The 26,551-nt window shown below is 59.9% G+C and overlaps 1 protein-coding gene across 1 annotated transcript; it reads left to right on the top strand.

Annotated features, from left to right (window-relative positions):
* The first annotated feature begins 320 nt into the window (after window positions 1-320).
* Window positions 321-24,037, top strand: UBASH3A (ubiquitin associated and SH3 domain containing A). The gene is made up of 14 exons (XM_004594096.2): window positions 321-554; window positions 2,374-2,427; window positions 4,268-4,454; window positions 5,029-5,227; window positions 6,828-6,997; window positions 8,396-8,604; window positions 14,429-14,555; window positions 17,268-17,367; window positions 19,226-19,348; window positions 20,038-20,130; window positions 21,089-21,233; window positions 22,038-22,144; window positions 22,687-22,796; window positions 23,879-24,037. Exons 1-14 carry the CDS (start codon window positions 439-441, stop codon window positions 24,014-24,016), a joined length of 1,878 nt encoding a protein of 625 aa, XP_004594153.2. The 5' UTR covers window positions 321-438; the 3' UTR covers window positions 24,017-24,037.
* Window positions 24,038-26,551: the final 2,514 nt, after the last annotated feature.

Genomic DNA, 26,551 nt, shown 5'->3' with positions numbered 1-26,551 from the left:
GTCCCCTAATATTTTCCATCTCGATGCAGACCCTGTGGCCAGGTGCACTGTGGTTTAAGGTTCCCTTTGTAAACAAGCCAGCTGGGATCCAGGACAGCCCCGGGGTCAACAGCAGGCCCAGGAGAGAACCTGCACTCCAGCATGCACTGCCACTTCCTTCCCCAAGTTCCCACTCCTTCCAGCTCCCAGACACACCTCCCAGGTCAGTGTCCAGGCTGGCTTCGCACGCACATACAGTGGAAGCAGGGCCGGTGGGCGCTGCACCCCGCAGGCCGTGGGGCCACCCCGAGAGCCAGCACCTCCTCCTGCAAGCGGATATTGGCCTTGTCAGAGAGATGAGAGAGGCTTGAGGTTTCCCCACCGAGCCTCAGCCTCCCCTCACGCTCCCCGCTCTCCAGCTTTATCTGCTCAGCTCAGCGTGTGCGCCGGCAGGAAGCGATGGCAGCAGGAGACGTGCAGCTCTACGCCCAGGTCTCCAGCAAGGCCAAGGGCCGCAGCACCCCCTCCTCGCTCCTGGACCCCCTCCTGGCCATGGGCTTCCCCCTGCACACCGCGTGAGTACTGCCACCCACAGACCACGAGAATGCCTGTGGCCCCCCACCCAGAGAGCTCGCTGGCTTAGGCCCTGACAGGAAGTCAAGGTGGCCTTGTCACAGGGTTTGCGTGTCTCCTTCCTCTCACAGAGCAGCTTAGCAGGCTTCCTAAGGGTGGTGGCAGTGGGCAGGCAGGGGCTTACAAACTGTAGAAGTTAGAAGCCAGCAGTAGCTGAGGGGCCCGGCCGTGACCTCAGTGTGTGCAGACGGGGGACACTGAAAGTGACATTTCCGGTATCTGCTCTGTGGCGGGAGTCTGTAAGTCAGCGGACGGGCTCAGCAGCCTCACACAGCAGGCCAGGAGAAGGTGGGCCTGGATCCTGGGGTCTCGGGAAGCAGGGATGGGCTGTGTCCGCAAGCCAGCTCCAGGTGTCTGGCCCTCCTTGGCAGTTCATGTGAAAAGGGGCGGGGAGGGGAGGGAAATACAACAGAAATACTCTGGGAGGTTGCCGAGTGTCCCTCCTACGTGATAATAAAATCCCAGCCAAACCAAAGAAAGCTGCCTCAAAGCTGAATCTCTTATCTCTTCATTCTTCTCCCCTGCGCACCTGTTACCAGGGGGAGTGAGACCAGGCCAGCCGTTCACACACGTGTGCCCAGGACACGGTGCCAAGCAGGGCAGGGCTGTTGGCGGTGAGGGCCACCCATGAGCCGGCTCCTGGCCAGGGTCTGGCCTGCTGGTTAGGGCACCTGCTTCCCAATTAGGAGTCCATCCCGGCCCCAGATCAAGTAGTTGGGTCCCTGCCAGTCACAGGAGAGATCTGGACAGACTTCCTGGTAGCTGATTCAGTCCCTGGGCTGTAGGCATTCAGGGAGTGAACTGGTAGATGAGCCAGTCCAAAGCCAGGAGCTTCCTCCCGGTCTCTCACATGGGTGCAGGGCCCAGGCACTGGGGCGTCCTCCGCTGCTTTCCCAGGGGCATCAGCAAGAGCTGAAGCAGACGCGGAGCAGTCAGGCCCAGCCCAGTGGCCCAGCGGCTGAATCATTTCCTGGAACGCATCGGGATCCTGTATGGGCACTGGTTCATGTCCTGGCTGCTCCACTTCCCATCCAGCTCCCTGCGTGAGGATGGCCCAAAGCCTTGGGACTCTGAATGCATGCTCCTGGCTTCAAATCAGTTCAGCTCTGGTCATTGTGGCCATTGGGGGAGTGAGCCAGCAGATGGAAGATATTTCTCTGTCTCTCTTAATCTCTGTAAATCTGCCTTTCCAATTAAATTAAAATAATAAAATAAATCTTAAAAAAAAAAAAAAAACAAGCAGAGCAGCCAGGACATACAGGATGGCCAGTTGCAGGTGGTAACTTAAGTCTCTCTGCTACAAGGCCAGCATTCCGGGGCAAGACTGCAGGCCACGGCCCCTGCAAGCAGCCACATCCCAAAGATGCTGCCCCAAACATTAGCCACTTCCTCCCTGAGCCCAGCCAGCTCCACCCTGACTGCAGCAGGGCTCCCTGCCTCCCAAGCTGTCTGCTCCAGCTCAGTTAACTCCAGGACAAAGCGTCCACTCGCCTGTCCTGGGGTGTAGGATGTGGAGGAGGGGCGGGAGAGGACCCAGCAGAAGGCAGAGGACAGGCATCCCACACTTGGACCCCATACCCAAGGGCTGGAGCTGGGGGGCCAGGGCAGAGCCAAGTCTGTGGGCCAAGAGGAGGGGGTGGGGCGAGAATTCCCCAGGAGGCAGGAAAGACCCCAGCAGCACCCTCCCCCCAAGCCCTCCTCCTGCTGTCTCCCCTCTAAGATGGAGGCACAGCCTTAGCCTGCCTCCACCCACGTCTCTAGGCTGAAAGCCCTGGCAGCCACCGGGAGAAAGACCGCGGAGGATGCCTCTAATTGGTGAGTGGGGTAGTTGGTCTGGAAGGAGTGGGCAGGGCTGCCGCAGCCTGGTGGGCCTCACTGGGCAGTGCCCGGGGGTCCTTCACTGTGGATGTGCATCACTGGGACGCCCAAGGCCCACACCAGCATTGAGTCTCTCCTGAGCCGCTGCCCATGGGACAGGTGAAGGCTGGGGAACCCCCTCTCCCACGGGTTCCTGGCATTTCTCAGGCCATCCATGACCACAGCAAAAGCCACGGTCCAGCTCTCTGCACCAGGAACCACGAGGATGAGCTTTCTGGAAGCCTACCTGTTGGGCTGTGGCACACCACAAGACCTAGAACAGCCCCGAGAGCCCAACAGAAAAAGCAGGGTACCTGGCAGGGACTAGGCTGCCCTGCCCATCACACATCGGAAGGACCATGAGGCCTCCCTCGGGAGGCTCCTTGTCCCCCACAACACCCGGGTCAGGGCTGTCCCAGCAAGGCCTCCGGGGGACCCAGCTCTGGTCCTCCTCCAGTTTTGAAATCCATGGCCAGTCACGACCTGGAGCCACCCACTGTGGGGGTACATGGTCAGCATCTGGTGGGCACCACCTGGCCAGCAAGACCAGGGAGGGCACCCACCAGCGAGCAGGGTCCCGGCTCCAGCAGTTCCACCTGCCAGTATCTTCCCAGGAGAAATACACAGGGCCTGTAAGTCACATCTCCAGCCTCCAGAACTTTTCAACAAGGTCTATTTGTTTATTTACTTGAAAGGCAAACTTACACAGAGAGAGGAAGAGAGAGAGCTTTGTGCCAGGCCAAAGCCAGGAACCAGGGGCTTCAGCAGGGCCTCCCACACGGGTGTGGGGGCCCAAGCATTGGAGTCTTCCTCCACTGCTTTCCCAGGCACGTTAGCAGGGAACTGGATGGGAAGCTGAACAGTGGGACCTTGAACCAGCGCTCCAACATAGGAGGCCGGTGCTGCGAGCCCCGGCTTACCCAGCTGCACCACAAATTCAGCCCGGGCCCTGAGTTTTTGTTTGTTCAAGGTCTTTTGTTTTGTTTCTCTTGTTTTAAGGAAAATAATGTTAATTTCCAGTCCTTTGGGAATAGCAATATTACATGCTAGAGGATTTTTACAAAAAGTTAACGAAAAACGGAATTTCAAGGCAAGTTGACTGGCACAAAGAAGTCTGAAAACCCCTGCCTAGAAGAGTTTTTTAAAGTTCATGGAAATGTGTGTTGTGGACAGGTTGTCCACAGACCTCAGGGTGCTTCGCAATGCAATAAGCGCATCTCCCTGTGAACTGTTTAAATCGCCCTCTTGTGTGTGCCGTGGGCCACAGGCGGACACCAGGATCCACGGAGGTAAAACACACAGCCCAGGAACTAGAACCAGTTTATAATCCATACAGCATGCACACAGGGGCTACATATTGATCAAAAGTCTTTAAGGTTTATTTTATGTATTTGAAAGGCAGAGCTATAGAGAAGTGGGAGAGGGGAGAGAAAACCCCTGGGTTTTACTTACCAATTGGTCGTAACAGCCAGAGCTGAGCCATATGAGGTAGACAGGAGCCAGGAGCTCTAACCGGGTCTCCGTGTCAGGTGGCCATCCTGCGGCTGTCCTCGGCTGCTTTCCCAGGCACATTAGCACTGGCAGGACCAGAAGCAGAGAAGCAGGAACCGGAACTAATGCTGCAACAGAGGATGCCAGCATCACAGTGGCAGCCTGGCCAGCTGCACCACCGCACGGGCCTCGCATGGGCCTCCTTGGGCTGGTCTCCTGGCGGCCGTTCAGCCCGAGGCAGGGAGGACTCCCCAGCGGCTGGGGAGGATGCCCCCGGTGGACGCGGCCCCGCCCTTCTCTGCTGCAGGCTGCACTGCCACCATGACGACCCCTCCCTGGACGACCCCATCCCCCAGGAGTACGCCCTTTTCCTCTGCCCCACGGGGCCACTGCTGGAGAGGCTGTGCGACTTCTGGAGGGACAGCCAGCGCCAGTGTGCCCGGAACAGAGCTCACGAGGTCTTCCCACATGTGACACTCTGCGACTTCTTCACGGTGAGTCCCCACTCCTGGACCACCTCTGGGGCTGGCAGTCACCATCCTGGCCGCCTCCTGCCTTCCTTCAGGCCCCACCTCACACCTGGCACTTGCTTGCCCTTCTAGTCCCTCTGCACCTGCAGGTCACTCTGGGTCTTAGGCTAGCAAGAGGTACATCTCCCACCTGTGCAACCCCGGAAGCCAGAACACTGGGGTGGGAGGTGGGAGTGGGCTTCCTAAATGCACAACAGGTTGGCTGAGGCACTGGGTCAGTTGTGGGCGGGTCACAAGCCCTTGTCCCTAGCTCAAGGAAACCATGCTTGCCAAGCGGCTTGGCAGGGCCTGGCAGGGAGAGGTGAGTGGAGTCTCCCAGCTTCTGGATGCCAACTGACTACGGATCTCCCACATGGGCACTTTACGGGGTAGGGGCTTCAATCCAGAAAGAATTGTTCTTAGGATTTCTCAGAAACCAAGTGCCAGGCACAGGACAAAGCCACAACCCCAGAGCCAGCAGAGGAGAGCGCCCCTCGGCCCACTGCACGGCTTCGGCTGGGCATGAAAACACACGCTCTGTCCCTGCCCCTCCCCACAGTGCGAGGACCAGAAGCTGGAACAGCTGTATGAGGCACTCAAGAAAGCCGGCGACAGGACCCGGGCCTCCTTCCCGTCCGCCGTGCCCCTGGTCCTGCACTCCTCCGTCAGCTATCTGGGCTTCTTCATCAGCGACAGGCCAGCCAACCTCATCCGGGAGTTTGCCATGGCGTTTGCCTCCGAGGCCTCAGTCTTAGCAGGTAGGCAGCCCCACAGGAGCCTGGCAGACACGGGCGAGCAAGGCATCCGTGCCACGGGCCAAGCCGACAATGACTGTTCCCCTCCAGCTGCGGCTTCATGGGGTCATGCAGGATCATCAACTTGAAGAACCTGTTGTAGATTGAACGTTGAGTCTTGCCTGTGGTTGCCAGTGCACAGGTGGCCAGACCACACCTGTGCCAGGAGCAAAGCATGGCTCTGGCAGACCTGAGACCACACATGGGTTGCGTGTGTTGGCAGCAGGGTGGCATCTTGCCTCCTCCTCCCGGGAGTCCTCCTGCCCCTCCACCCACCTCATCCTGAAGCCAAGAGCTTGCACCTGCCGAGGGCCGAGGGTCCTGCACGAGGACCCCAAGCTGCACTCGGCACCGTTTCCTAAACTCACGCACCAGAGGCCTGCAGGGGTGGTTAGCAAGCATGACACTGAAGGCAAAGACTGCAGTGACGGAGCCATACCCAAGGCAGTGCCAGGAGCTAGACTGGCAGGAGGGACCCTCAGAGGGAATGCAGCCCTGCCCACACCCTGTCCTAGCACCTAGAGCAACACCCCCACCTCCCTTGTCCCAACCACTTGGCTTGTTGCAGCGGCCCCAGGAGACCGAGGCCCTTGCTAGTCCTGGAAGAACTGCAATTTGCACCCACTTGTTGCTCACCTCCAGTTCCCATGTACCCCAACCTGACCTTGAACCATTGGAAGACGCCTCTGAGGCACCGGGTGGCCAATCAGGGCTCCGGCTGTCCCTGGTCCCTCTGGGGCGGGGAAGAGGTGCCCATGGGAGACAAAGGCTCACTGAGAAGCTACGCCCTCAGAAGCTGGCTGCCTCACTCCGCTCACACTTGTTTAAAAAACAAAGTCACACAAAGAATTCCCTGCCACCCATGCGTGCCTCAGCACCGGGGACAGGCCCAGGTAGCTAGGGTTTGCTGCAAGCAGGCAAGGGGCAGAGGAGTGGGGCTCCTGCTGGGCTGGCTGCAGGGGCAGCAGACTCCATGTGAATGAGACAGCCTTGCGTGGGGTGGTGACCAGAACCGCAACTGCAGCGAACGCTGGGAACAAGAGCCCGGCCAGGCTAGAACATGCGGTCACTCCTGCTGCTCACGGGCCAGGCGGACTGGATATGAACCCAGAGGCCCCATCTGCTCCCCCAGCCGGGGTAAACTACCTCATGGCCCCACTGCTGCCAGCCCGGGGCAGGTAGGGCCCTCTGACCTGCAGGGAGCAGCCAGCTGGAGCTTGGCCACTCCCCAGGCAAGGTGACCCTCAGGGTCCAGGCCACAGAGTATATGCACACCTTGGGAGCTTGGGAGTGAGGAAGCTTCCTGCTTGGTCCATGGCAATCACTGTTTCAAACAACTCACTCACAAACGGGTAGACTGGAAACCCCTGAGCATACCTTCCAGCTTCCTGCATCCTGAGGAATCCTCAGGGCTCCAGGAGATGCCAGGCGCACCCAAATACGCTGGCGGGGAGGGCGGTAGGCAAGGTGGAGCCCACAGGATCCTGGCCGGGTGGGTGGTGGTGCACGCAGCTCCAGGGAAGGGGCCCTGCCCACCCCATGCCTTCCTCCCCCTCACCCACAGACTGCACCGTGAAGCCTTGCACCAAGCAGCTGCACCTGACCCTGGCCCACAAGTTCTACCCCCACCACCAGAGGACGCTGGAGCAGCTGGCCAAAGCCATCCCCCAGGACCCCGGCTGCCAGTGGACGGCTGCACTCTACTCCCGGGACATGCGCTTTGTTCACTACCAGGTGAGCAGGGCAGACCTGGAGGGTCCAGCTCCCCAGACTCCAGCCACAGCCACAGCAGGCGGCCTGGGGAGGGGTTTCTGGTAGAAGTTGGAAACTCTGTTTATCTACAACGCTGGCCTTGCCCATGCAAGTGTAAAAAAACCATTTTACTAAATGTACAAGCTGCAGAGGCCTGAATGGCTTGGGCAAAGGGACGCACCCGTGTTGGCACTCACGGATCAGGTCCCGGGGCGGGGGTGGGGGGTTGCTCTTCTCAGACCCAAGGTCTGGAAACAAAGAAGCTACTGTGTTCTGTGCAGTAGGGAAAGTTGCAAATGACCTTGCTTCTAAAAAGCACAGCATTTCCTTGTTTGTTGAACGAGAGATCATCCGCCTGCTGGTTCACTCCCCAAATGGCCACAGCAGCCAGGCCTGGGCCAGGCTGAAGCCAGGAGCCAGGAGCTCCAGCCAGGTCTCCCATGTGGGTGCAGGGGCCCATGCACTTGGGCCAGCCCCCATGCCTCCCCAGGTGCATCAGCAGGGAGCTGGATCCAAAGTGGAGCAGCCTTAAGCCTGCACCACGGCGGCTGCTGTAGGGAACCTCAGCCCAGAGAGGCGGAATGAGGTCTGGTTAGCCTTCACAGAGGAAATAAGCACACTAGTGCACAGAGGCGTGGGTGGATGGGAGGACGCGAAACAGAGGAGGCTGAAGAGGGTAAAGATGAGGGGCTCACAGAGCCACATGGACTCCTGACTGGTTAAGAGCGGGCAGGAAGGCAGGGATCCGCAGGCTGGGGAGGGCATAGTGCACCACTCCTTGCTGTCACATTACATTAGCACCCGGGAACAGAGATGGCATTTGAGACCCCGACGTGGGGAACAATGTTCCAGGGATGTGACCTGAGTGGTCTTGACAGTTCTGAAAGGTTGTGAAAGCCTCCAGAAATCATTTTATATAAATCAGGCAAGCCCTCGAGGATGGCCCCGTTACAACCCATCCCCCAGTGTCCCAGCCTCTAGCAATGAGCCCCTTCCATACACACTTGTGCCTGCCGCACTGGCAGTGGGTTGGGTGGCCCTGGCTGATGAGCACCTGTGGTAGCATGGCAGGTGCGCCAGCCTCTTTCCCCCAGATGCCTAAAAATACAACAGGCAACTCTACTGGCACACTGGCATAGTTCTGGAGGTGGCACTAAGCAGGCCCAGCATGCCTGCCAGCTACTGGTTGCTTTTTGCCCAGCAGTGTAACGCTTGCCTGGGTCCAAGGCAACCTGGGCACTGCCTACAGCAGGAGACCTTTATTCCAGCTTTTTCATACATTTTGAAAATCCCCTCACGGATGCCAAAGCTTGTTTCTGAATCTCTCGTGGGAGTTCTATGTTGACTCTGTATTATGTCCCCTCCCCCTCTACCTTGCAGACCCTGCGGGCCCTGTTCCAGTACAAACCACAGAACACGGACGAGCTGGTGCTCAGCCCCGGCGACTACATCTTCGTGGATCCCACCCAGCAGGAGGAGGCCAGTGAGGGCTGGGCCCTGGGAACATCGCATCGTACTGGCTGCCGGGGCTTCCTGCCCCAGAACTACACGGAGAGAGCCAGCGAGTCCGACACTTGGGTGAAGCACAGGTGAGTGCAACCCAGCGTCAGATGGACACATGTTCCCTGACCCACGCACTCGCCAAATGGCCACAGTGGCTGGGCTGGCTGGGCTGGACTGGCTGGGCTGGACTGGACTGGCTGGCTGGCTGGGCTGCACTGGGCTGGCTGGGCTGGGCTGGGCTGGCTGGGCTGGGCTGGACTGGGCTGGCTGGGCTGGGCTGGACTGGGCTGGCTGGGCTGCACTGGGCTGGCTGGACTGGGCTGGCTGGGCTGGGCTGCACTGGGCTGGCTGGGCTGGCTGGGCTGGGCTGCACTGGACTGGGCTGGCTGGGCTGGCTGGGCTGGCTGGGCTGGGCTGGGCTGGCTGGGCTGGCTGGGCTGGCTGGGCTGGGCTGGGCTGGGCTGGCTGGGCTGGCTAGGCTGGGCTGGGCTGGCTGGGCTGGGCTGGGCTGGGCTGAAGGAGCCAGGAGCTTGGTCCAGGTCTCCTACGTGGGTGCAGGCGCCCAAGGCCTTGAAGCATCTTCCACTGCTTTCCCAGGTGCATTCTCAGGGAACTGAATTGGAATTGGAGCAGCCAGGGCTTGAACTGGTGCCCATAGGGGCCGCCAGCACTGCAGACAACAGTGTTATCCACTGCACCCTGATGCTAGCCCCTCTTCCAATTCTCTGTAACCTGGGGAGCCCTCCTCCCAGCGGCATGTCTGATGTCCTGCTCACTCGTGTCAGCTGACTGTGACTTTGGGTCTTCTCTCCTGTAATTTTCCACAACCCCCCAGCCTGCCAGCCCTGCCAAGGTTCCAAAGTCACTCCCATGTTGTAGGCACCTTTTGGAACAGCAACCAGCTTCTGATACCAAAGTTAGTGCTAGCAGAAATTTAGCCAGAAAAGCAGAACCAGGAATGTTGACGCACGTGTGATATTAGTACCCACACAGATATTTCACCTGTGCACATAAAACATTCAGTCATGCAGTGCAGAGTAGACAGAGGAGTCTTCAGGAGGCTCACAGGGAGTGTGTGCTGGGGAAAGCCTGCTTGGGTTGCCGAAATTTGAGCAGTAAAATCAGTTCATCTTCCCGGTGTCTTTCCCAGGGGCTTGTGAATTGCCCTGCTGTGTGGGACCTGTAACCGCTGACCTCAGGAAATCCCCAACTCGTTGTTGAGGTCACCCCACAAGGCACCCGGTCAGGAAGGGATGGTTGTAGGCAGGCTGGGCGCGCGGGAAACATGCTGTCCGCATGTGGACGATCAGAACACACCCCCAGGAGGGGGGCCAGCGTGCAGACGCTGCGAAAGGAAGTCCCTGAGCTCCAGGGACAGAGACCGCCACCGTAGCTGAGTACCTGGATCCTGGCACTAATTCCCTACTCAGGCTGACTCTGCAAGCTGGCTCAAAGCTTGCTCTGCTGGCTTTTGGGGAGTGAACCAGCAGATAAGAACTTTGCCCTTAAATCTCAGATAAATACGTAACACCGTGCAGGTGACTTCCCATGGAGCCACTCAGACCCACGCCACAGCATCCTCCTTTTGGTCATCTTTTCAGTGGGTGCGGGTTGTCAAGTCTGGGAAATCTCATCCCAGCAGCACCACACTTGATTTTCGCTGTGAAAGCCTCCCTCCCATCTCCCGGCTTCAGTGAGTCCCTGGTGGCAGGGTGCCCATCAGAACCTGCTGGAAAGCCAATTCTGGGGACTGTTCCTCCCTCCAGCCACGGTGACAGGCGAGGCCACTCCTCCAAGAGTCTGCAGCCTGGAGCTTGGAGTGCAGCCCCAGTGGGAGGGCGGAGAGTGGGAGGGGCAGGGAAAACACCCAACAAAGACTTTTGTGGTGGCCGGAGACTTCCTGGCGCCCTCAGAGCGATGTGACAGCAGCTTGGCCACGTCTTCATCCCTAGGGGAACACGTGCCAGCTTCACTCTCTGCTGAACATATTCAGACGGTGTGTACGCCTTCGAATGCGCACACCACGAGGCTGGGCACAGGTGTGTTGGCGTCCACGGATTTTCAGGTCCATGCTGAACCTGAACGGAGTCTGTGGGAGAGTTCAGGCTCCTTGTCCAAGACGGCATACGTGTGTCGCCTGTGCACTGCGTGCCACCTCGAGGTGACCTGTAACTGCGCGTGATGCACCTGCTCTGGGTGCTCTCCTGTCCTGTCGACCAAATAACCACACAGGGAACCTGCCACGCTCAGCACAGATGTGGTCTTTCAGAGTCCACGAGGGTGGAGCCCGCAGGAACTGGGCAGATGTGCACCTGGGAGGCAGCAGTGGCTGCATGACTGTGCTCTTGTCACCCGTGTGGAAGACGCAGGTTTTGGAGCCCGACTTTGTCCTGTCTCGGTCCCAGATGGCAACTGCTTGTCTCTCTCTCTCGGTCTGCCTCTGAAAATTGGCAAACAAATGGAGGAAAACACCTTGGGAAAAAAAGAAAAATAAGAGAAATGCAAGCTAGCTTTGAACACCCTCACCCCTGTGGCAGGTCGTGCTGCAGAGGGAACGAAGAAGCCTGGAGCGAAGCCGGTCCCAGCGCCAAGCTTGGGCTGCCCAGAGGAGAAACGGCCAAGTTAGGAAGCAAGCCGTGGCAACAAGAGTCTCACAGCTCTAAAACAGAGCAAGTCAAAAGGAAATGCTTTATCTACGGGTACGAAAAAATCCCAGAGACATTGAGAAATGACAAAGTGAATTGTTGAACATGTCGTGTACAGTATCATAGGTGTAGGTGGCAGAAATCAGCCATATCTGAGTGCACACCTGTGTGAGGTGTGTTTGTACACACATGTGTGCTTGAAAGGTCCCTGGAAACAGACCGATTGGGGACTTGTGGCTCCGCCAGGGCGCTGGGCGTGGGCCCAGGCCAGCAGCAGGAGTAAGGAGGGGGCCTTTCTGAGCCATAGAAATTGAGTTGTGCCAAATGTGGATTAACACACTTCAGAGTTAAAAAGAGTGTGAGGAAGTGGATCAAAGGGCGAAGACAGGTGGAGAAGCCAGCTCCTGAGGTTGGTGCGGCCTTCGCATCCCCGTGTGACAGGAAGCAGACAGACAGACCCTGCGCAGTCGCAGACCAAGGTGGACGAGGACGCCAGGCAAGCATGCTGCCCCAGAAACAAGTAGGCCAGATGCAGGCACATCACACACACTCAAACCTGAGGCAGGCAGACCAGCGCAAGCCCACTCAGCTGGTGCAGTGCGTCCTCAGGCCCAGGGGCCACGTGGGAGCCACTGGACGGCAGCAACAAGGGGAGGAGGAGACAGAGAGACCCTCCATTGCTGGTTCCCTCCCCAGGGCTGGGCCAGGAAGTTCAGCCAAGTGCCCCTCGTGGCTGCAGGGGCCCAAGCACTTGAGCCATTTTCCACTGCTTTCCCAGGTGCACCAGTAAGGAGCCAGATCCGAGGGAACCAGCCAGGACAGGAAGCGATGTCCATACGGAATGCTGACAAGGCAGGCGGCAGCTTAACTGGCTGTGCTGCAGCACCCACCCCTCCATTTATGATTTTGAGCCCGTTAGCAGTCCTTGTTCCCTGCCTGGAAGGGGAGCTCAGCACTGCAGAGAAAACCCCCCACCCACTACACCACCACCAGCCACCACAGGCAAGCTTGGAAGTTTCCAGAAGTGTGTAGCAAAGACCCAACAGGAGGTGAATGTGTGGCCGTGACACGTCTCACATCATAGGCGCCTGTCACCAACATGGCTGCTCAGGACTGTGGACCTCATGTCGCTGGAGCAAAGTTCCAAGAACAGGCCTGGAAGGTGCAGGAGGGAGCGAGGGGGAGGGCAGCTCCAGCCTGGGCACGTGGGGTACTCAAGGCTCCCTGTGCTGCAAGCTCTGTCCTCCTCGCTGGGGAGGTGGCCAGCACTCTGACAGGTGACCGTGGGCCAGAATGCAGGTCTCGGTGCTGTCTGAGTCAGTCACCCTGGCCACATCTTCTAAAACAGCCACGAGTCTTCACGGAGCATCTGAGGCCGTCTTCATCCCATGACCAGATCGGCAAAGCAGTGGGAGGCGTGGGCAGGTGGCTCCTGGTCAGGGGCTGCCCTCCCACAGGCAGACAGAAGACCACCAAGATGCTTGACACATGACCTCTGCCCTGGCCAGCTGTGGACACGTGTTGGCCAAGCTCCCAGACCGTGGCAATGAGGGTGACAGTGCCCAGGGAGGGTGAGCTCCGCGAGTGACGCCAACTCCACAGAGGCAGGCCAAGCAGGCCGTCAGCCACCTGCCTGTCCTGCCATGATCCCAGGAGAGAGGCCCCAGGCGTCGCCAGCACCCCTGCCTCTGCCCCTCTGCCACCCGGTCACCCCAGCCTGCAGAGCCGCGAGGCAGCCAGTGCCCAGTGTGGAAGCAGGCCCCTGCCACCCATGGCCGTGTTTACAGTGTTTGGGGAGCCCAGGACGGCTGAGTCATACACCTGCCTGGGGTGTGCGTCGCTGAGGGAAATAGAAAGATCCAGAAGTTTGCCTCTGTCCTCTCCCCTCCCTGGGCAGAGTAGTTCTGTGCTGGCTTGAGGTGGGCACAGGAGGCCATGCCGGGTGGGACTGGGCAGGACCGGACAGGGCAGATGCCCCACCTGTCCCAAGAAAGAGGAAACCACCAGAGCTTCCTGTGCTAACAGCTGGCTACATATGAGGCCTGCGGCAGGTGCACTGGAAGGGGCCTCACGGAAGCCGACTCAAGCGGGGTCCTGAGTTCTGCAGAAGGAGAGAGTTGGGACAGGGCCCCTCGAGAGCCTCCCACCCCTCCCTCTGCCCCATCCCAAGAACCCCCAACACTGCCGACACCCCCATTGACTTGTGCCTGACCTCCACACTCAGCGACCAAGAAGCTGCCTGAGTCATTCCAAGGGGGTGCTTGAACAAGTCGACAGGAAATGCCCACGTCTTTCCGTTCTGATTACCCACAGACATCCTTGTTCAAAAGGGCAAGAAAAACTGTGCTTCCCTCTCTCGAATCAGAAAGGGGTTCTGATTCCTCGGGTTATTTTTGCTTTTGTTTTGTTGCTTTAAAAACAGACGGGAATAAAGACCCCTAGAAAGCAAATTGGCAAGAAGCTCTGGGGAACCTTAGAGACAGGTCTGACCTTTCCACTCTGGGACTCCACCCTGAAGAAAGGCAGGGTTTGCGTTTGCAGAGAGACTGAGAGAAAGATCTTCCATCCGCTGCTTCACTCCCCAAATGGTCGCAATGGCAGGAGCTGAGCCAATCCGAAGCCAATAGCCAGGAGCTTCTCCGAGTCTCCCACACAGGTGCAGGATCCCAAGGCTTTGGGCCGTCTTCTGCTGCTTCACCATGGAGCTGGATCAGATGTGCAGTTGCTAAAACCTGGGCCAGCGCCATATGGGCCTCCAACACTGCACACCAGCTCCACTGTGGAGTCCTTCTGGCACTGTCTGCTTCACCAGGTGCTTCCCACAATCCCGTGTGTACAGGCCACTCCCTGCACCTGCCGGTGGCCTCCCCACCAGCAGGCACGCGTGCCATCAGATGGAAAACACCAAGCGGCATTGTGACATAGCAGGTTGACCTGCCACCTACAGCACCAGCATCCCCACATGGATGCCAATTCAAGCCCCAGCTGCTCCACTTCCCATCCAGCTCCTGCTAATGTGCCTGGGGAAGCAGCAGAGGGTGGTCCAGAGGTTGAGCCCCTTACCCCTGTGAGAGACCAGGTGGGAGTTCCAATCTCCTGGATTTGGCCTGGCCCAGACCTAGCCTTGGCATCCCCTTGGAATGAACCAACACAAGGACATTAAGCAGCCCCACACTGTGGGCTCTGTGGCCAGGTTGGAGATGCCCTCAAGCACACCTGGCATGCTGAGTCTCCACAGCGATGCTTCTCCTCCCTGCCCTTATAGGACGTACACCTTCAGTCTGGCCGTGGTCCGAGACCCCAGGAAGGACAGTGAAGCCAGCAACCAGCATGGCCCAGAACTGGCCCCTGAACAATTGGCACGCAGTGCTAGCAGCTTGCAGAGTTTACAGGTAAGAGAACTGCCCCTTTCTTGGTTTTCTTTGCTTTTGAAAATGTTTGTTCATTTGTGATGCCCAAGGAGAGAGAGAGAGACAGAGGAGAGCTCTTCCATTTGCTGATGCACCCCCCAAGTGGGCACAACAGCTGGGGCTGGTTTAGGCAGAATTCAGGAGCCTGGACTGGGTGCAGGGGCTCAGGCATTGAGTCATCCCTCGCTGCTTTCCCAGGTGCGTTAGCAAGGGGCCCGATGAGAAGCAGAGCACCTGAGACTCGAGCCGTCCTGAGTTGAGGCTCCGCTGCCCAGGCCGGCGCTGGGCAGAGCCTCTCTGGTCCTGGGGCATCCAAGCAGGCTTGATGTCTGCGGGCCCCATAGCACCCAACTGGGTGAACACAGAGCCTCAGCCCCTCCCTCCAGGGCCATGATGAATCCCCAGTGGAGAGAACATCTGCTGCTCAAGCTGTCCTGGTGGCCTGTGGCAGGCGCGGCCCCTGGCACTTGGCTCTCTGGCATGGATGCCAACCTTGGCTATCACAGTCTGTCTAGTGCACAGCAGATCCCCCTCAAAGCAATCCAGTGTCATCCCTCTCCAGTATCCATGGCAAGAAGAGAGTGCTCTACACCGCCCCGCCCCACCCCACCAGGTCTCCAGGAGAGCCACCCATGTCACTGTCCCACATGTGGACCCAGGCCTCCCCAAGATCAGGGCCAATGTGCCAGGGACCGTAGCTCCAAGGCCAGGCTAGGTAGGCTGCCTGGGCACAGGCAAAGGCTCCAGAGAGCTGCCTTCTGGCCCATCAGTGCTACTCGCCTAGAAGGAATAAAGTCACGAACGCGCAAAGCACGAGGTTCCCAGGGGCTCAGTGCCGCTCCTGAGGCCTCACAGGCAGGACAGCTGTGCTTGCGTGTTGGAGCCGCCTTCCGACACGCAGCCACGCTGAGAAAGAAGCGAGATGGGTGGAGGGAGAGCTGGCTAGACAGACGGCACACAAGCAGACGTGCGTGTGGGTGCTGCCAGCGGTGACTGAGCAGCAGGCACGTGGCAGACGACAGATCATCTTCATCTGTGAGGAGACTGCAAAGGCTCGGTGGGGGCGGGGTGATGGGCACTTGACACAACAGTTTAGATGCCAGGTGAAACAGCCGCCCCCAGCAGCCCACCCAGGCTGGCAGTTCCAGCTTCCCACCAGTGCAGACCCAGGGAGGAGGCAGTGACAGCTCAAGGGCTTGAGACCCTGGGGGAGCCCCCCATAATGGCAATTCTAATCCCTCCTGACGCTACGTTGGCCTGTTACAACCAGGTCTGGCCAAGCCCTGGCCATTGCAGCGAACCAGGGGGACGGGAGTGCTCTCTCTCTCTCTCTCTCTCCCCCCCACCCCCTTTTAGTCCAATCCTTACTAACTGAGGATCCTGGCAACTCCATGTCCATGATCACATTTTTGGTTTTTTAGCGTGTTCACTAAGAAAAATGGGAATCCTTTAAGGATATTCTGTGATTTGGGGACAGAAAGAGGACAGAGGAGGGTTGTTGAGGGGGTGCCTAAGGGCTCCCCAAGGAGACACCCACGAATGGCCACTTATCCAGTGAGAGCAGGGGGCAGGGTGGCCGTGGGCAGGGAGGCCTCTCTGGGGGTCTATCTTGGCGTTTGCCTGCCAAAACCTTGGCCGACTTCCCCAGAACACTCTCCTAGCAAGCAGATGCTATGGTGTGTGGCCACTCAGAAAGCCAACCAGTCTGGCCGTGACCTCGGCTCCTGGCCTGTCCACTCTGGCTTTGGCAGGTCCACTTCCGCCCCTCAATAGATTGTGCATTGTGTTTGGGACTGTGCTAGGAAAGTCACGTTCCACTCCTGTTCCAATTCCTCCAATAAGCACCCCCAACCCCCAGCCCCCGATCATGATCCCACGTGTTTAAAATTTCCCGTCATGGGTTCTGCCCGGGTCTGATTGGGCCACTGCTACGTCAGCTGAACCTGTTGGTGTGCCTGTGACGTGGGCTGTGCTTCTGTGGTCTGTCACCTGTCAATCAAGGCGTGGACAGGACGAACTCCACCCCTCAGGCGCATGTGGTCTGTCTGTCACAACAGGCTGCGGCCCCCACATGGTCTCCTCCGTTCCTAAAATGAGCTGTCTGCTGGAAAACTACCAATTTCCTGGGGTGCCTGGTCTCCGTCAAAGATGCAAAGAGTCAGTTGTCTCACTGAGTTTCCCCATCAACTCGGTGCCCGCATCTGCTTGAGTTCCAGAAGAACTCGTGTGGTTAGAATAGGGATGCTTTTTTGAAGTGATGTGTTCAAGCCAGGGTGAGAATTTGGCTGGGAAAACATATTTGAAATCCAAGTATCATTTTTTTTTCAAGCACATACATTTTCGGTGAACTTTCTTGAAGACTCCTCATACACCTTGTGATAAGATAGAATACAGACGCAGAGATGGGGGGAGGGGAGGGAGTAGAGGCAGAGTTGGAGAAACAGAGGGAGAGAGGGGAGAGTGTGGTGGGGACAGAGGCAGGAGTATACGGAGACAGCAATAATATCCGCGCCCATCACAATAAGTGACATCCAGGAAATAAAACCATGGGAAGAGCTAATGCCCCTGTGGCCCCCAGCACCCTCTCCTGGTCACGACCCTGCAGAATGGGCAGCGGCTTCTGGCCAGCACAGGCCAGGACAGGACAGGAGTCCTGGGGTGTTACACAGCTCATGCCTGGCTTCCCTCTCCCAGGCCGCCATGGCGAGGAGGCGCGTGCTGGTGGTGCGGCACGGGGAGCGAGTGGACCAGGTCTTCGGCAAGTCGTGGCTGCAGCAGTGTTCCACGCCGGACGGTAGGTGGCACGTGGGTGACCCTGTGGACAGGAACTCCATGGACTTCACCCACGAGATTCCTTCTCCATAACCTGTGGCGCTGAACACCCCACCCTGGGAGGGAGCGTAGTTTAGAATGATTACATTCAGGGAGTCCCTGAGGGGTATGGGCTGGCCACATCTTTCTCGGCAGGTGTGGGGCGCACCTGCCTGTGACCCACCTCCACACCAGTGGGGCGTGGGATGCCTTGCAGGTAGAGCATCTCAGAAAATGCAGTGGACTTCAGACCAAGTTGCTCTGAGCTGCGGCCTCCACGCCTGCCCTATCCGCCAGCCTCACCTCTGAGCCTCTCTAAACTGACTTCAGCAGCCCTGGCCACTTCTCAGCCATTTCTGGATAGACAGGGCTCTGCTCCCCTTGGCCCTGTCCGTCTGCCCCCCAGCGAAGGGTGAGACAATACATGCCCACAGGCCAGCCTCTGCACTGCTGACCCTTGTCCCTGTCACTGCCCCTTCCGGAGGGAAGCCCTCAGCATTCTGATAGGCCATGACTGATTGGCTAAACTAGGGATTTTGCAGAATGATCAAGTCTACACACAGAGACTGAGCTGGCCCAGAGGAGGGGGCACAGGTGAGAGAGGCCCAGGGCCAATGTCATGGCCAAGCTTGGCATGGCTCAGCGAGCTGGGGACATGGCAAGGTCAGCAGGGCCACCACCAAGGCCTAAGGGAGAAAGAATCAGACAACAGGGCAGAGTGACAGTCAGACGTAACCATGACAACCTTCCCTGCATTAAAGCCACAGGTGGGAGTGGCACCGCCACGCTCGCCCGGAACAAGCCGCATCAGCTATGTGGGGTGTGGACATCACAGCAAAGGGAAACATCGAAGCCAGGGGGCCATAAGGAAAGATACTCTTAGGGCCTGCAAATGTCCAGATGCCAGGAACCTCCCTGGGACCCTGGTCCGGGGCAGAAGAACCCTGCCCCCCGGGAAGCCAAGAGGATGGGGCAGGGTCTTCTGAAATCGTAGAAGCTCCAGCGGTATTGTATCCCGCCCCAAGCTTCCCCAAAGCAACCAACCCCAGAGGGATGCAAGAGATGATAGTGGGGTGGTCTTCAGACTTAACTCATTTCCAAACCAAGCACTCTGCCTGTGGCCCCTTCCCTGTTCTGAGCAGACCCCGCCCCCAGCCTGTGGCCCGCCCCCTCTTCTGAGCAGACCCCGCCCCCAGCCTGTGACCCCGCCCCCTGTTCTGAGCAGACCCCGCCCCCAGCCTGTGGCCCGCCCCCTGTTCTGAGCAGACCCCGCCCCCAGCCTGTGACTCTGCTGAGCAGACCACCGGGCACAAGAGCCTATATTGGGTGAATGGCAGCCGAGGAACTGACCGGGCAGTCTGAGCCATGTCTGTGGCGGGCTGCGAGGCGGCGAGGCTGCCAGCATGGCTGCCCTGTGATGCTGTCAGAACCCACGGCAGCAGCCACGAGGCCTGGGGCGGCCTGAGGGCAGTGGAGCCACCCAGATTATGTGTCCATCCGGTTTTTCAGGAGGCCAGCCCACCACCCACTGATCACTGGCTCCCAGCTGGGTGCTAGGCACTGGGCGCTAGCCTCCAAGGGCCATCTCTTCCACCACTTTGCTCGTGAGAAGGGGTTATGCCATGAACTGGTGGGGGTCCTGGGTTTGCACCCAGACTGCCAGGTTGGGCAAGTCAAGGTCAAACTCTGGCACTCGGCTAGGCACTCTGCTAGGCACTCGGCTCAAGGTCAAACACAGGCCAGCAGCCTGTGTACCCCCCGTCCATTTCTAGCCCCCAGGTCCTGGAGGGATGCCCTGCCCTATGGGAGGGGCGGAGCCCTGAGGCCGCTTTGTGCTTTAGGCAGGTACCACAGGCCAGACCTCAACTTCCCCTGCAGCCTGCCCCGGCGCAGTGGTGGGATCAAGGACTTCGAGAACGACCCACCACTGTCCTCCTGTGGAGTCTTCCAGTCCAGGATGGCAGGTAGCAGGGCACGCGGTGGGGGCCGCGGGGGTGCAGTCTCCCAGGGCAGATGGGGGAGCCCCTGCCATGCGCCTCCCACCCCAATGTTAGCTGCCCCGGGTCCTGTGTGTTGAGTGTCTACACTTGCGTCCGCCTCACACCTGCATGGGCTGTGCTGCCCCCTGCCCTCCTTGCCTCCAGCTCTGGGTGACTCAGGGCCCCAGGCTGGGTGGCTCAGCAGCCGCCAACACCCCTACCCCAATCACCCCCAGCACCACAGACAGAAGGGCAGGTGCCACCGAACCAGGCAGTCCACTGGGCCGAGTGCCCAGCCAAAGCCTGTAGCCCCCTGCAGACCCACGCAGGTTGTGGCTGCAACAGGAGGTCTGCACCTTGCTGGCCATGGGCTGGCCCCACCCCTCTGCCCAGCGAGGCCAGTGGTGGAGGAATTCCCTGACACCAGGTCCCAAGACCTCAGAGCGCTCCAGCTTCCTTGCTGGGACCTCCTGGGGTGACCAGAGCCTCTCTGAGGGCTTATGTTGGACCCCAAGATCAGCTCTCTGCCACTGGGTGTCACCTGGTCACAGCTGCAGGTCCGGGGTCCTCTCAGCTACAGCCAGAGCCTCCTTCAGGGAAAGCCTCCCACAGCAGGCTGGGCTCACCAATGGCCGTCCACCTCCTCCCCTGCCCGGCGGCCCGTTCTCTTCCAGGGGCAGCCCTCCTGGACAGTGGCATCCGAATTGCCACCGTGTTCTCCTCGCCGGCCCTCCGCTGCATGCAGACGGCCAAACACATCCTGGAAGGTGAGTGAGGACAATGGAGACTGGCTGTGCTGCCTACACCTCACCACTGGTCCCCGAGGAGCGAGGGGAACACACAGGCGGGCAGGGGTCACGTCAGAGCCACCACAGCTGCAGCCCCATGCTCCCAGAACTGAACCCAGCCACACAGGCTTCTGGAATGCCAGGAAGGCAAGGCCAGCAGGGGCTGGGGTCAGCAGGTGAGGGCGTCCATGGGACTGTTTGCTGCTGGCTCCCTTCCAAGCTCCAGCGCCTGTGTGGGAGCTGTCCAGCGTTCTGAACGGCTGAGGCCAGGAAGCCATGGTGTGGGGTCGCTTATGCAGGGCAGCCTGTCAAAGGCCTGTGTCTTCCTTGCCTGGGAGGAGGGGCCAGCTGCAGCTGCCCATGCACAGCTGGCTGGCATGGCAAGTGGGAAAGCCTGGTCAAGCCCTCCTCGGCTTCTCAAAGCCATCAGAGGTCAGCTCAGCAGCAGGAAAGCACCGGAAACTTGAGGGGCCTGATGGCACCAAGTAGCGCTAGAGAGAGGAGCTAGGACAGGGAGCGGGAGCTGTACCCTGGGCTGGACCACGGGGCCAGCTGAAGGTCACGGGCCTGGGTCTAAGGGCAGACAGAGACGAGGACTGACTGCTCTCTTTGCTGAGTGGAGGCCCCGCCCAGACCCCATGACGCCCTGGGTTGTGGGCCAAAACCTCACCGCTCTCAACAGAGCTGAGGCATAGCGGCAGGGCCTGGACATGGACGTGCTGCCCACGGCACCTGCCCAGCCCCCTTCCTCACTCTTCTGGAACCTTCCAACGGCCCTACAGTTGTTCTGCCAGCAATGGAGACGTTTCACAGAACGGTATTTGCTAGAAACACGTGCTTCTGAGAGGTGCAGGTAGAGCTTGAGGCCTAAGAGAGGACAAGCTTACATGCAGCCGGGGTGGACAAGAAAGATCAACAGATGTCCTGTCGCCTCCAGAACTCAAGCTGGAGAAGAAAATCAAGATAAGGGTGGAACCCGGCATCTTTGAGTGGACAAGGTGGGAGGCCAGCAAGACCGTCCCGACCCTTATGACCCTGGAGGAGCTGAGGGAGGCAGACTTCAATGTGGACACCAGCTATAGGTGCGTGTGCTTGAGCCCGCGGCCACGGGAACTCCGGGTCTCTATAAGAGGGAAGGAGAGGCAGAGAGAGAGTGAAGTGACAGCTCTTCCACCTCCTGGTTTACTCCCCAAACAACCACAATGACCAGGATTGGGCCAGGCAGAAGCCAAGAGCCAGAAGCTTCTTCTGGGTCTCCCACGTGGGTGCAGAGTCCCAGAGACTTGGGCCGTCCTCCACTGCTTGCCCAGCCCATAACCAGGGAGCTGGATGGGAAGTGGAGCAGCCAGGACTGGAACCACTGCTCCTATCAGATGCTGGCGTCCCCAGCAGCTCCTGTTCCTGCTACACCGTGGTGCTGGCCCCTGCGGTTTCTCATTTGCGCTAAGGGAAATTTTCCCATGCTGCTTGTTAGCGACCTTGTTAGTGGCCTTGCTATAGGAGTGGTTGGGGGCAAACGACCCCTCAGGTGGCGTGGGAGGTTAGGGACTCTTGCGAAAACTGACCTGGCACCGGAGGCAGACGTGGGGCATCATCAGGAAGAACAGGGTCTTCCTTCCCCACCCATGCCCGACTCAGCCACGGACTGGGCACTGAGAAGCCCCTGCAGTGCTCAGCCTGCCCTCCTCCCCAGCTGGGCCACGCTCCTGCAGGCCCACCCCACTCCCCCTGCAGGCCCACCCCACTCCCCCTGCAGGCCCACCCCACTCCTCCCTGTAGGCCCACCCCACTCCCCCTGTAGGCCCACCCCACTCCCCCTGCAGGCTCACCCCTCCCCCTGCAGGTCCACAACTCATCCCTACAGGCCTACCCCCTCCTCCCCGCAGGCCTGCCTTCGCCCTCTCCTCCCTTGCGCCAGCTGAGAGCTACGAGCACTACATGGACAGATGTGCTGTGAGCGTGGAGCAGATGACCAGCAGCTGTGCACAGGACAGTAAGTGCCCACCGCCTGTGGGAGACAGCCCACTTCTAGGGCCAGCAGAATGGGATGTCACAGTTGCCATGGTAACCGGGATATACACATGGATGCTACGGAACCTCTGCTTTGAGTGGCAGTGGCCCAGGGCCCCCGATCCATGATGTCCAAGTGATCTGGTCGGCATCTCAGGAGAGACACAGACCTGGCATGTGTGGGCACAGACAGGATTGGGCCTCAGACCTCCTGGTTTCCGGGGTCCCAGATGGAGCACACACAGAGCCACCAGCTTCCTGCCCCATCCCAGGACACCCCGTCCCTCAGGGGCCTGCAGACTCCTGCAGTGGGTGTGGCCGCAGGCTCACGGCAAGCAAAGGGATCTGGACCCCAGCCGAGGCCACGGCCCCAAGGCCACAGCCCGTGGGTGATGGCACCTGGCCCAGTCCTTCCTAGAGACTGCCTTCCTGGCCAGGTGTAGGACTCTCGTGGTGGATTCAAGCTGATGCCAAGCACACGCTGGGGGCCCAGGCCAGCCCTGACCTGAGGTCTCGTTCCCACAGTGGGCGTCATCCTCATTGTGAGCCATGGCTCCGCGCTGGACGCCTGTACCCGGCCACTGCTCGGCCTGCCGCCCCGCAGCTGTGGGGAGTTCGCCCAGCTCGTGAGAAAGGTAGGTGCTGGCCCCCACAGTCAGGCCCTCAAAGACACACGATGGGCTTACAGCCCCGTGCGGCCAGGAGCCACAGGTCCTGCAGGCGCGCTGGGGACGAAGGGACTGCGCTCTTCAGCACTCTGCTGCCATTGGCCTTCACGGCCCCGTGAGGAGCAGGAGGCTTCCGGCTTTCCTGGGGATGGGGACGGGGTCCAGGCTGGGGGCAGGGAGGCCACTGGTGGGCAGAAAGGAACCTACCCTGCTCCCCATGCTCTCGGAGACCCCCAATCATGGCACGAGTCGAGTTTGTGGCTGCCAAAGCCCGGGGTGCCCAGCTTGGGCTTTTGACTCAGCACACACTCGTGGAGAAGGTGTGGGACTTCTCGGCCAGCCTCGTCCAGCACCCCCAGCAAAGCCACGTGGGCAGCAGGCACTGGGGGGACACGTGCAGGAGCAAGTGACCACAATGGCCACACCTAAGTTGCTCCAAAGCCAGGAGCTTCCTCCGGATCTCCCACACAGGTGCAGGGTCCCAAGGCTTTGGGCCGTCCTCTGTTTTCCCAGGCCACAAGCAGGGAGCTGGATGGGAAGTGGAGCAGCCGAGACATAAGCTAGCACTCATATGGGCTGCTGGCACCACAGCCAGGGGCTTAGTCTACTATACCACCATGCCAAATCCCCCATTATTTTATGACTGTTACAGGCCAGCACAGTTCCCATCACCATCACTCCCCACATGCCCTCAGTAGCCGGGGCTGAGCCAGGTTGGCACCAGGATCCGGGAGCTCAGTCAGGCCTCCCAGGCGGGTGGCAGGGACCCCCGACTGAACCATCCCGCTGCCTCCCAGGGTCTGCACTGTGAGCTGCAGCGTGCGCCCAAATCCAGGCGCACTGACGGCAGACGAGGGCCTCCCACGGGGCACCTTTTAGAGACTTATTTATGAAAGGCAGAGAGAGAGAGATCTTCCACTCCCCGAGGCCCCCAGCAGCTGGGGCGGCAAGTCAACACCTGAGACCATCGCTACCCTGCAAAGTGTGGGCACACACCTTAGGCCAACTGGTGGGCATGTGGGACTGAGATGGGTGCCACTCTGCCCTAGATCCCGGCCCTGGGCATGTGCTTCTGCGAGGAGAACCAGAAGGAACGCCGATGGGAGCTGCTGACCCCGCCGGTGAAAACCCTCACACACGGAGCCAACGTTGCGTTTGACTGGCGCAGCTGGGTCACGGGCAGCTGAGCGCCGGCCCCGCATCCCCCAGCCTCAGCGGCCCGGCCGAGGTCCTGCTGCCCTTGCCTGTCAGCCCGAGCAGGCACCGACCCAGCTCTACGGTGCAGAGCGCCCTCCACTCACTGGGGATGTGTTGTCAGAGTACAACAGGCCACAGTGGCCGCTGCAGGAGGCCGGGGTCCAGGGAGTCCACGGCCTTCGTCACCCACGCGCACAGTGGCTCTCGCAGGGATGGAGTTCCCAGCCATTTTTTTCTCTGCTGCCCCCTCCCCCTGCCCCTGCGCCTGGGCCCCAAGGGGATTCAGCAGTGCCTCAAGTCCACAGCCAGGAAAACCTCCTTCCAGATCAAACCCGGCCGGTTGCTGCTTTAATAAACCAGTACAGAGCGCATGCTCACATGCCCACACTCAGCTCACTCTGCTCCCGTCTGGGGGGCCACACTCCCGGCTCCCGGCTCCAGGGGGCAGTTCCCCCTCCCAGAACCCTCTCTCGCCCCAAGAGTTTTGGCTGCTCCTGTAAGTCTCTTACCCCCGGGCTTTGGACAGGAATGCCTGTGGGGTCGGTTCAGCCTGCCCCACCCCATCCCCACCGACTCACACGGGTCCAGGGTTCAGGCCTGAGAGCCCCTCCCCTGCCTGCCCTCTCCTCTCCTCACCCCTGATGGGCGTGGGGCAGAGTTAGGAAGCATGTGTATGAGTGGGAGTGGCCTGCCTGTAACAGTGTGAGCTGGGGGCATCCGTGACTTTGAAGGACTTGGGTCCACAGCCATGGGCATCTCCCCACCCCATGGCCCACAGCCCCTCCCTGTGCAGCCACAATCCCGCCACTTCCCACCCCAGGGCCTCTCAGCTCATCCTTCTCCACAATTGCCCTCTTGTCCTCCAAACACGGGGACCCATGAGGGTCCCGGCTCACCTGCCCCTACTCCCTGACAGCCCAGCACCCGGGCAGCAAAAACAGCACCAGCGGGCAGTGAAGACCCTGGGCCAACTGGGCAGCCCCTCGTGTCTCCGCTGAAACCCAAGCTTGGCCCGTTTCATCCCAAGGGACACACAGAATTTCTGTCTTCCCTGGCGGTACGGGAGCCACACCTGCCATTCAGCGATGGACGAGCGATGCAGACACAGAGGGCGGGTTATGTGATGGCCACACCCCAAGTGGGTCTCCCCTGCCATTGGGGTCAGCTTGGAGATCTCGGGTCCCCAGGGTAATGCCAGTGTCAGGAACGACCCTGAAGGCCTGTGGGCGTCACTGCTGACCAGGGCTTGCTGGGAAGAATGAGATGTTTGTGTCCTGTGCCCTGGGGTCCACCCTGTTGACATTGGCCCTCATCCCACCTCTGCCTGGATGCCTCACACCAGGCAAGGTCTGAGACCCCGGCCCGGTCTGCCCCCTGCTGGCGCCACCTGGACATGCATGTCCCACCAGGCCCTCTGTCCCTTTCCCAGGTCCTTGCCTCACGCTCCCCCTGCTGGCCGTTGTGTGGGCCTGCAGCGTTACGGATGGGGAGGCGCGCCCTCTGGCGAACAGCAGAGGCATGACTGGCCCTGAGCAGGTGCCTGCATCCTGCCCCGAGCAGCCCAGCGCAGCCCTGACCAACAGGAGCCGTGCCGAGGTCCTTGGGATGGGCACTGACCCAGCCTGGCTCTTCCCTAACCCAAGGCAATGACAACACAGCTACACACAGAGGAATGGTCATGGCGGGGACATGGGAGCAGCCACCAGCCACAAGCCCAGGAAAGAGGTCTGCGGAGGAAGCAGCCCTGGGCACGCCTGGATCAGGAGGTGTGGCCCCCAGCCTTGCGGGGAGGGGGACTGAGTCCCCTGCAGCCCTGGGGGACCAGCTCAGGGCGTCCAGGCACTGTGCAGGCAGCCAGCATGGGACACCACTCTGCCCGGCTGGCAGCCCCCCAGGTGCCCGCGCTGGCTCTGGGGTTCTGGGCTCCCACCCTTTGGAGACAAGCATTATGTGCAGGACTTCACAGGCTCGAATCCACTTGTCTGTCCGCTTAGGCGTGCAAGAATCCCATGCCAATGGGGAGATGGTAGTAAGAGAAGCATGGACCAGACGCCACACACACGGCTTTCCCACCTGCGCCCCGATCATTCACCTCCCAACAGCGTCACCTCAGTGTTGTTCGTGGAGCAGGTCACACACCTGCTGGGGACAGAGCTCAGGGAAGAGGAGGCGGGAAGGAGACTGCTTTGGAAAAAGAAGCCGAGCCAGGACGAGCAGTGAGGTCTGGGCTGGGAACTGGCATGGGCAGCATCTTCCTGCCGTAAGCCACAGAAACCTGGACCAGAGCGCTGAAACGCAGGGCGTCCAGACAAGGCACCATGGCTACAGGAGCCTGCAGGGAGGAAAACGGCCCACCAGGAACCAATTCCCTCTGGAACCAGTTGCCATAGTGTGTGGTGGGGGGCAGGTACGAGCAGAGCCGGAACAGCCTCAGACTGAGGGCAGCAAGCCCGGAGATGGGGCAGGGGCTGGAGGAGGAGTGACGAGAGCGGCCCAGAGGTGCACACCCCAAACTACAGACAGCT

The sequence above is a fragment of the Ochotona princeps genome, chromosome 3, assembly GCF_030435755.1.
Source record: "Ochotona princeps isolate mOchPri1 chromosome 3, mOchPri1.hap1, whole genome shotgun sequence".
NCBI lineage: Eukaryota > Metazoa > Chordata > Mammalia > Lagomorpha > Ochotonidae > Ochotona > Ochotona princeps.
This window is presented reverse-complemented; position numbering and strand designations above follow the sequence as displayed.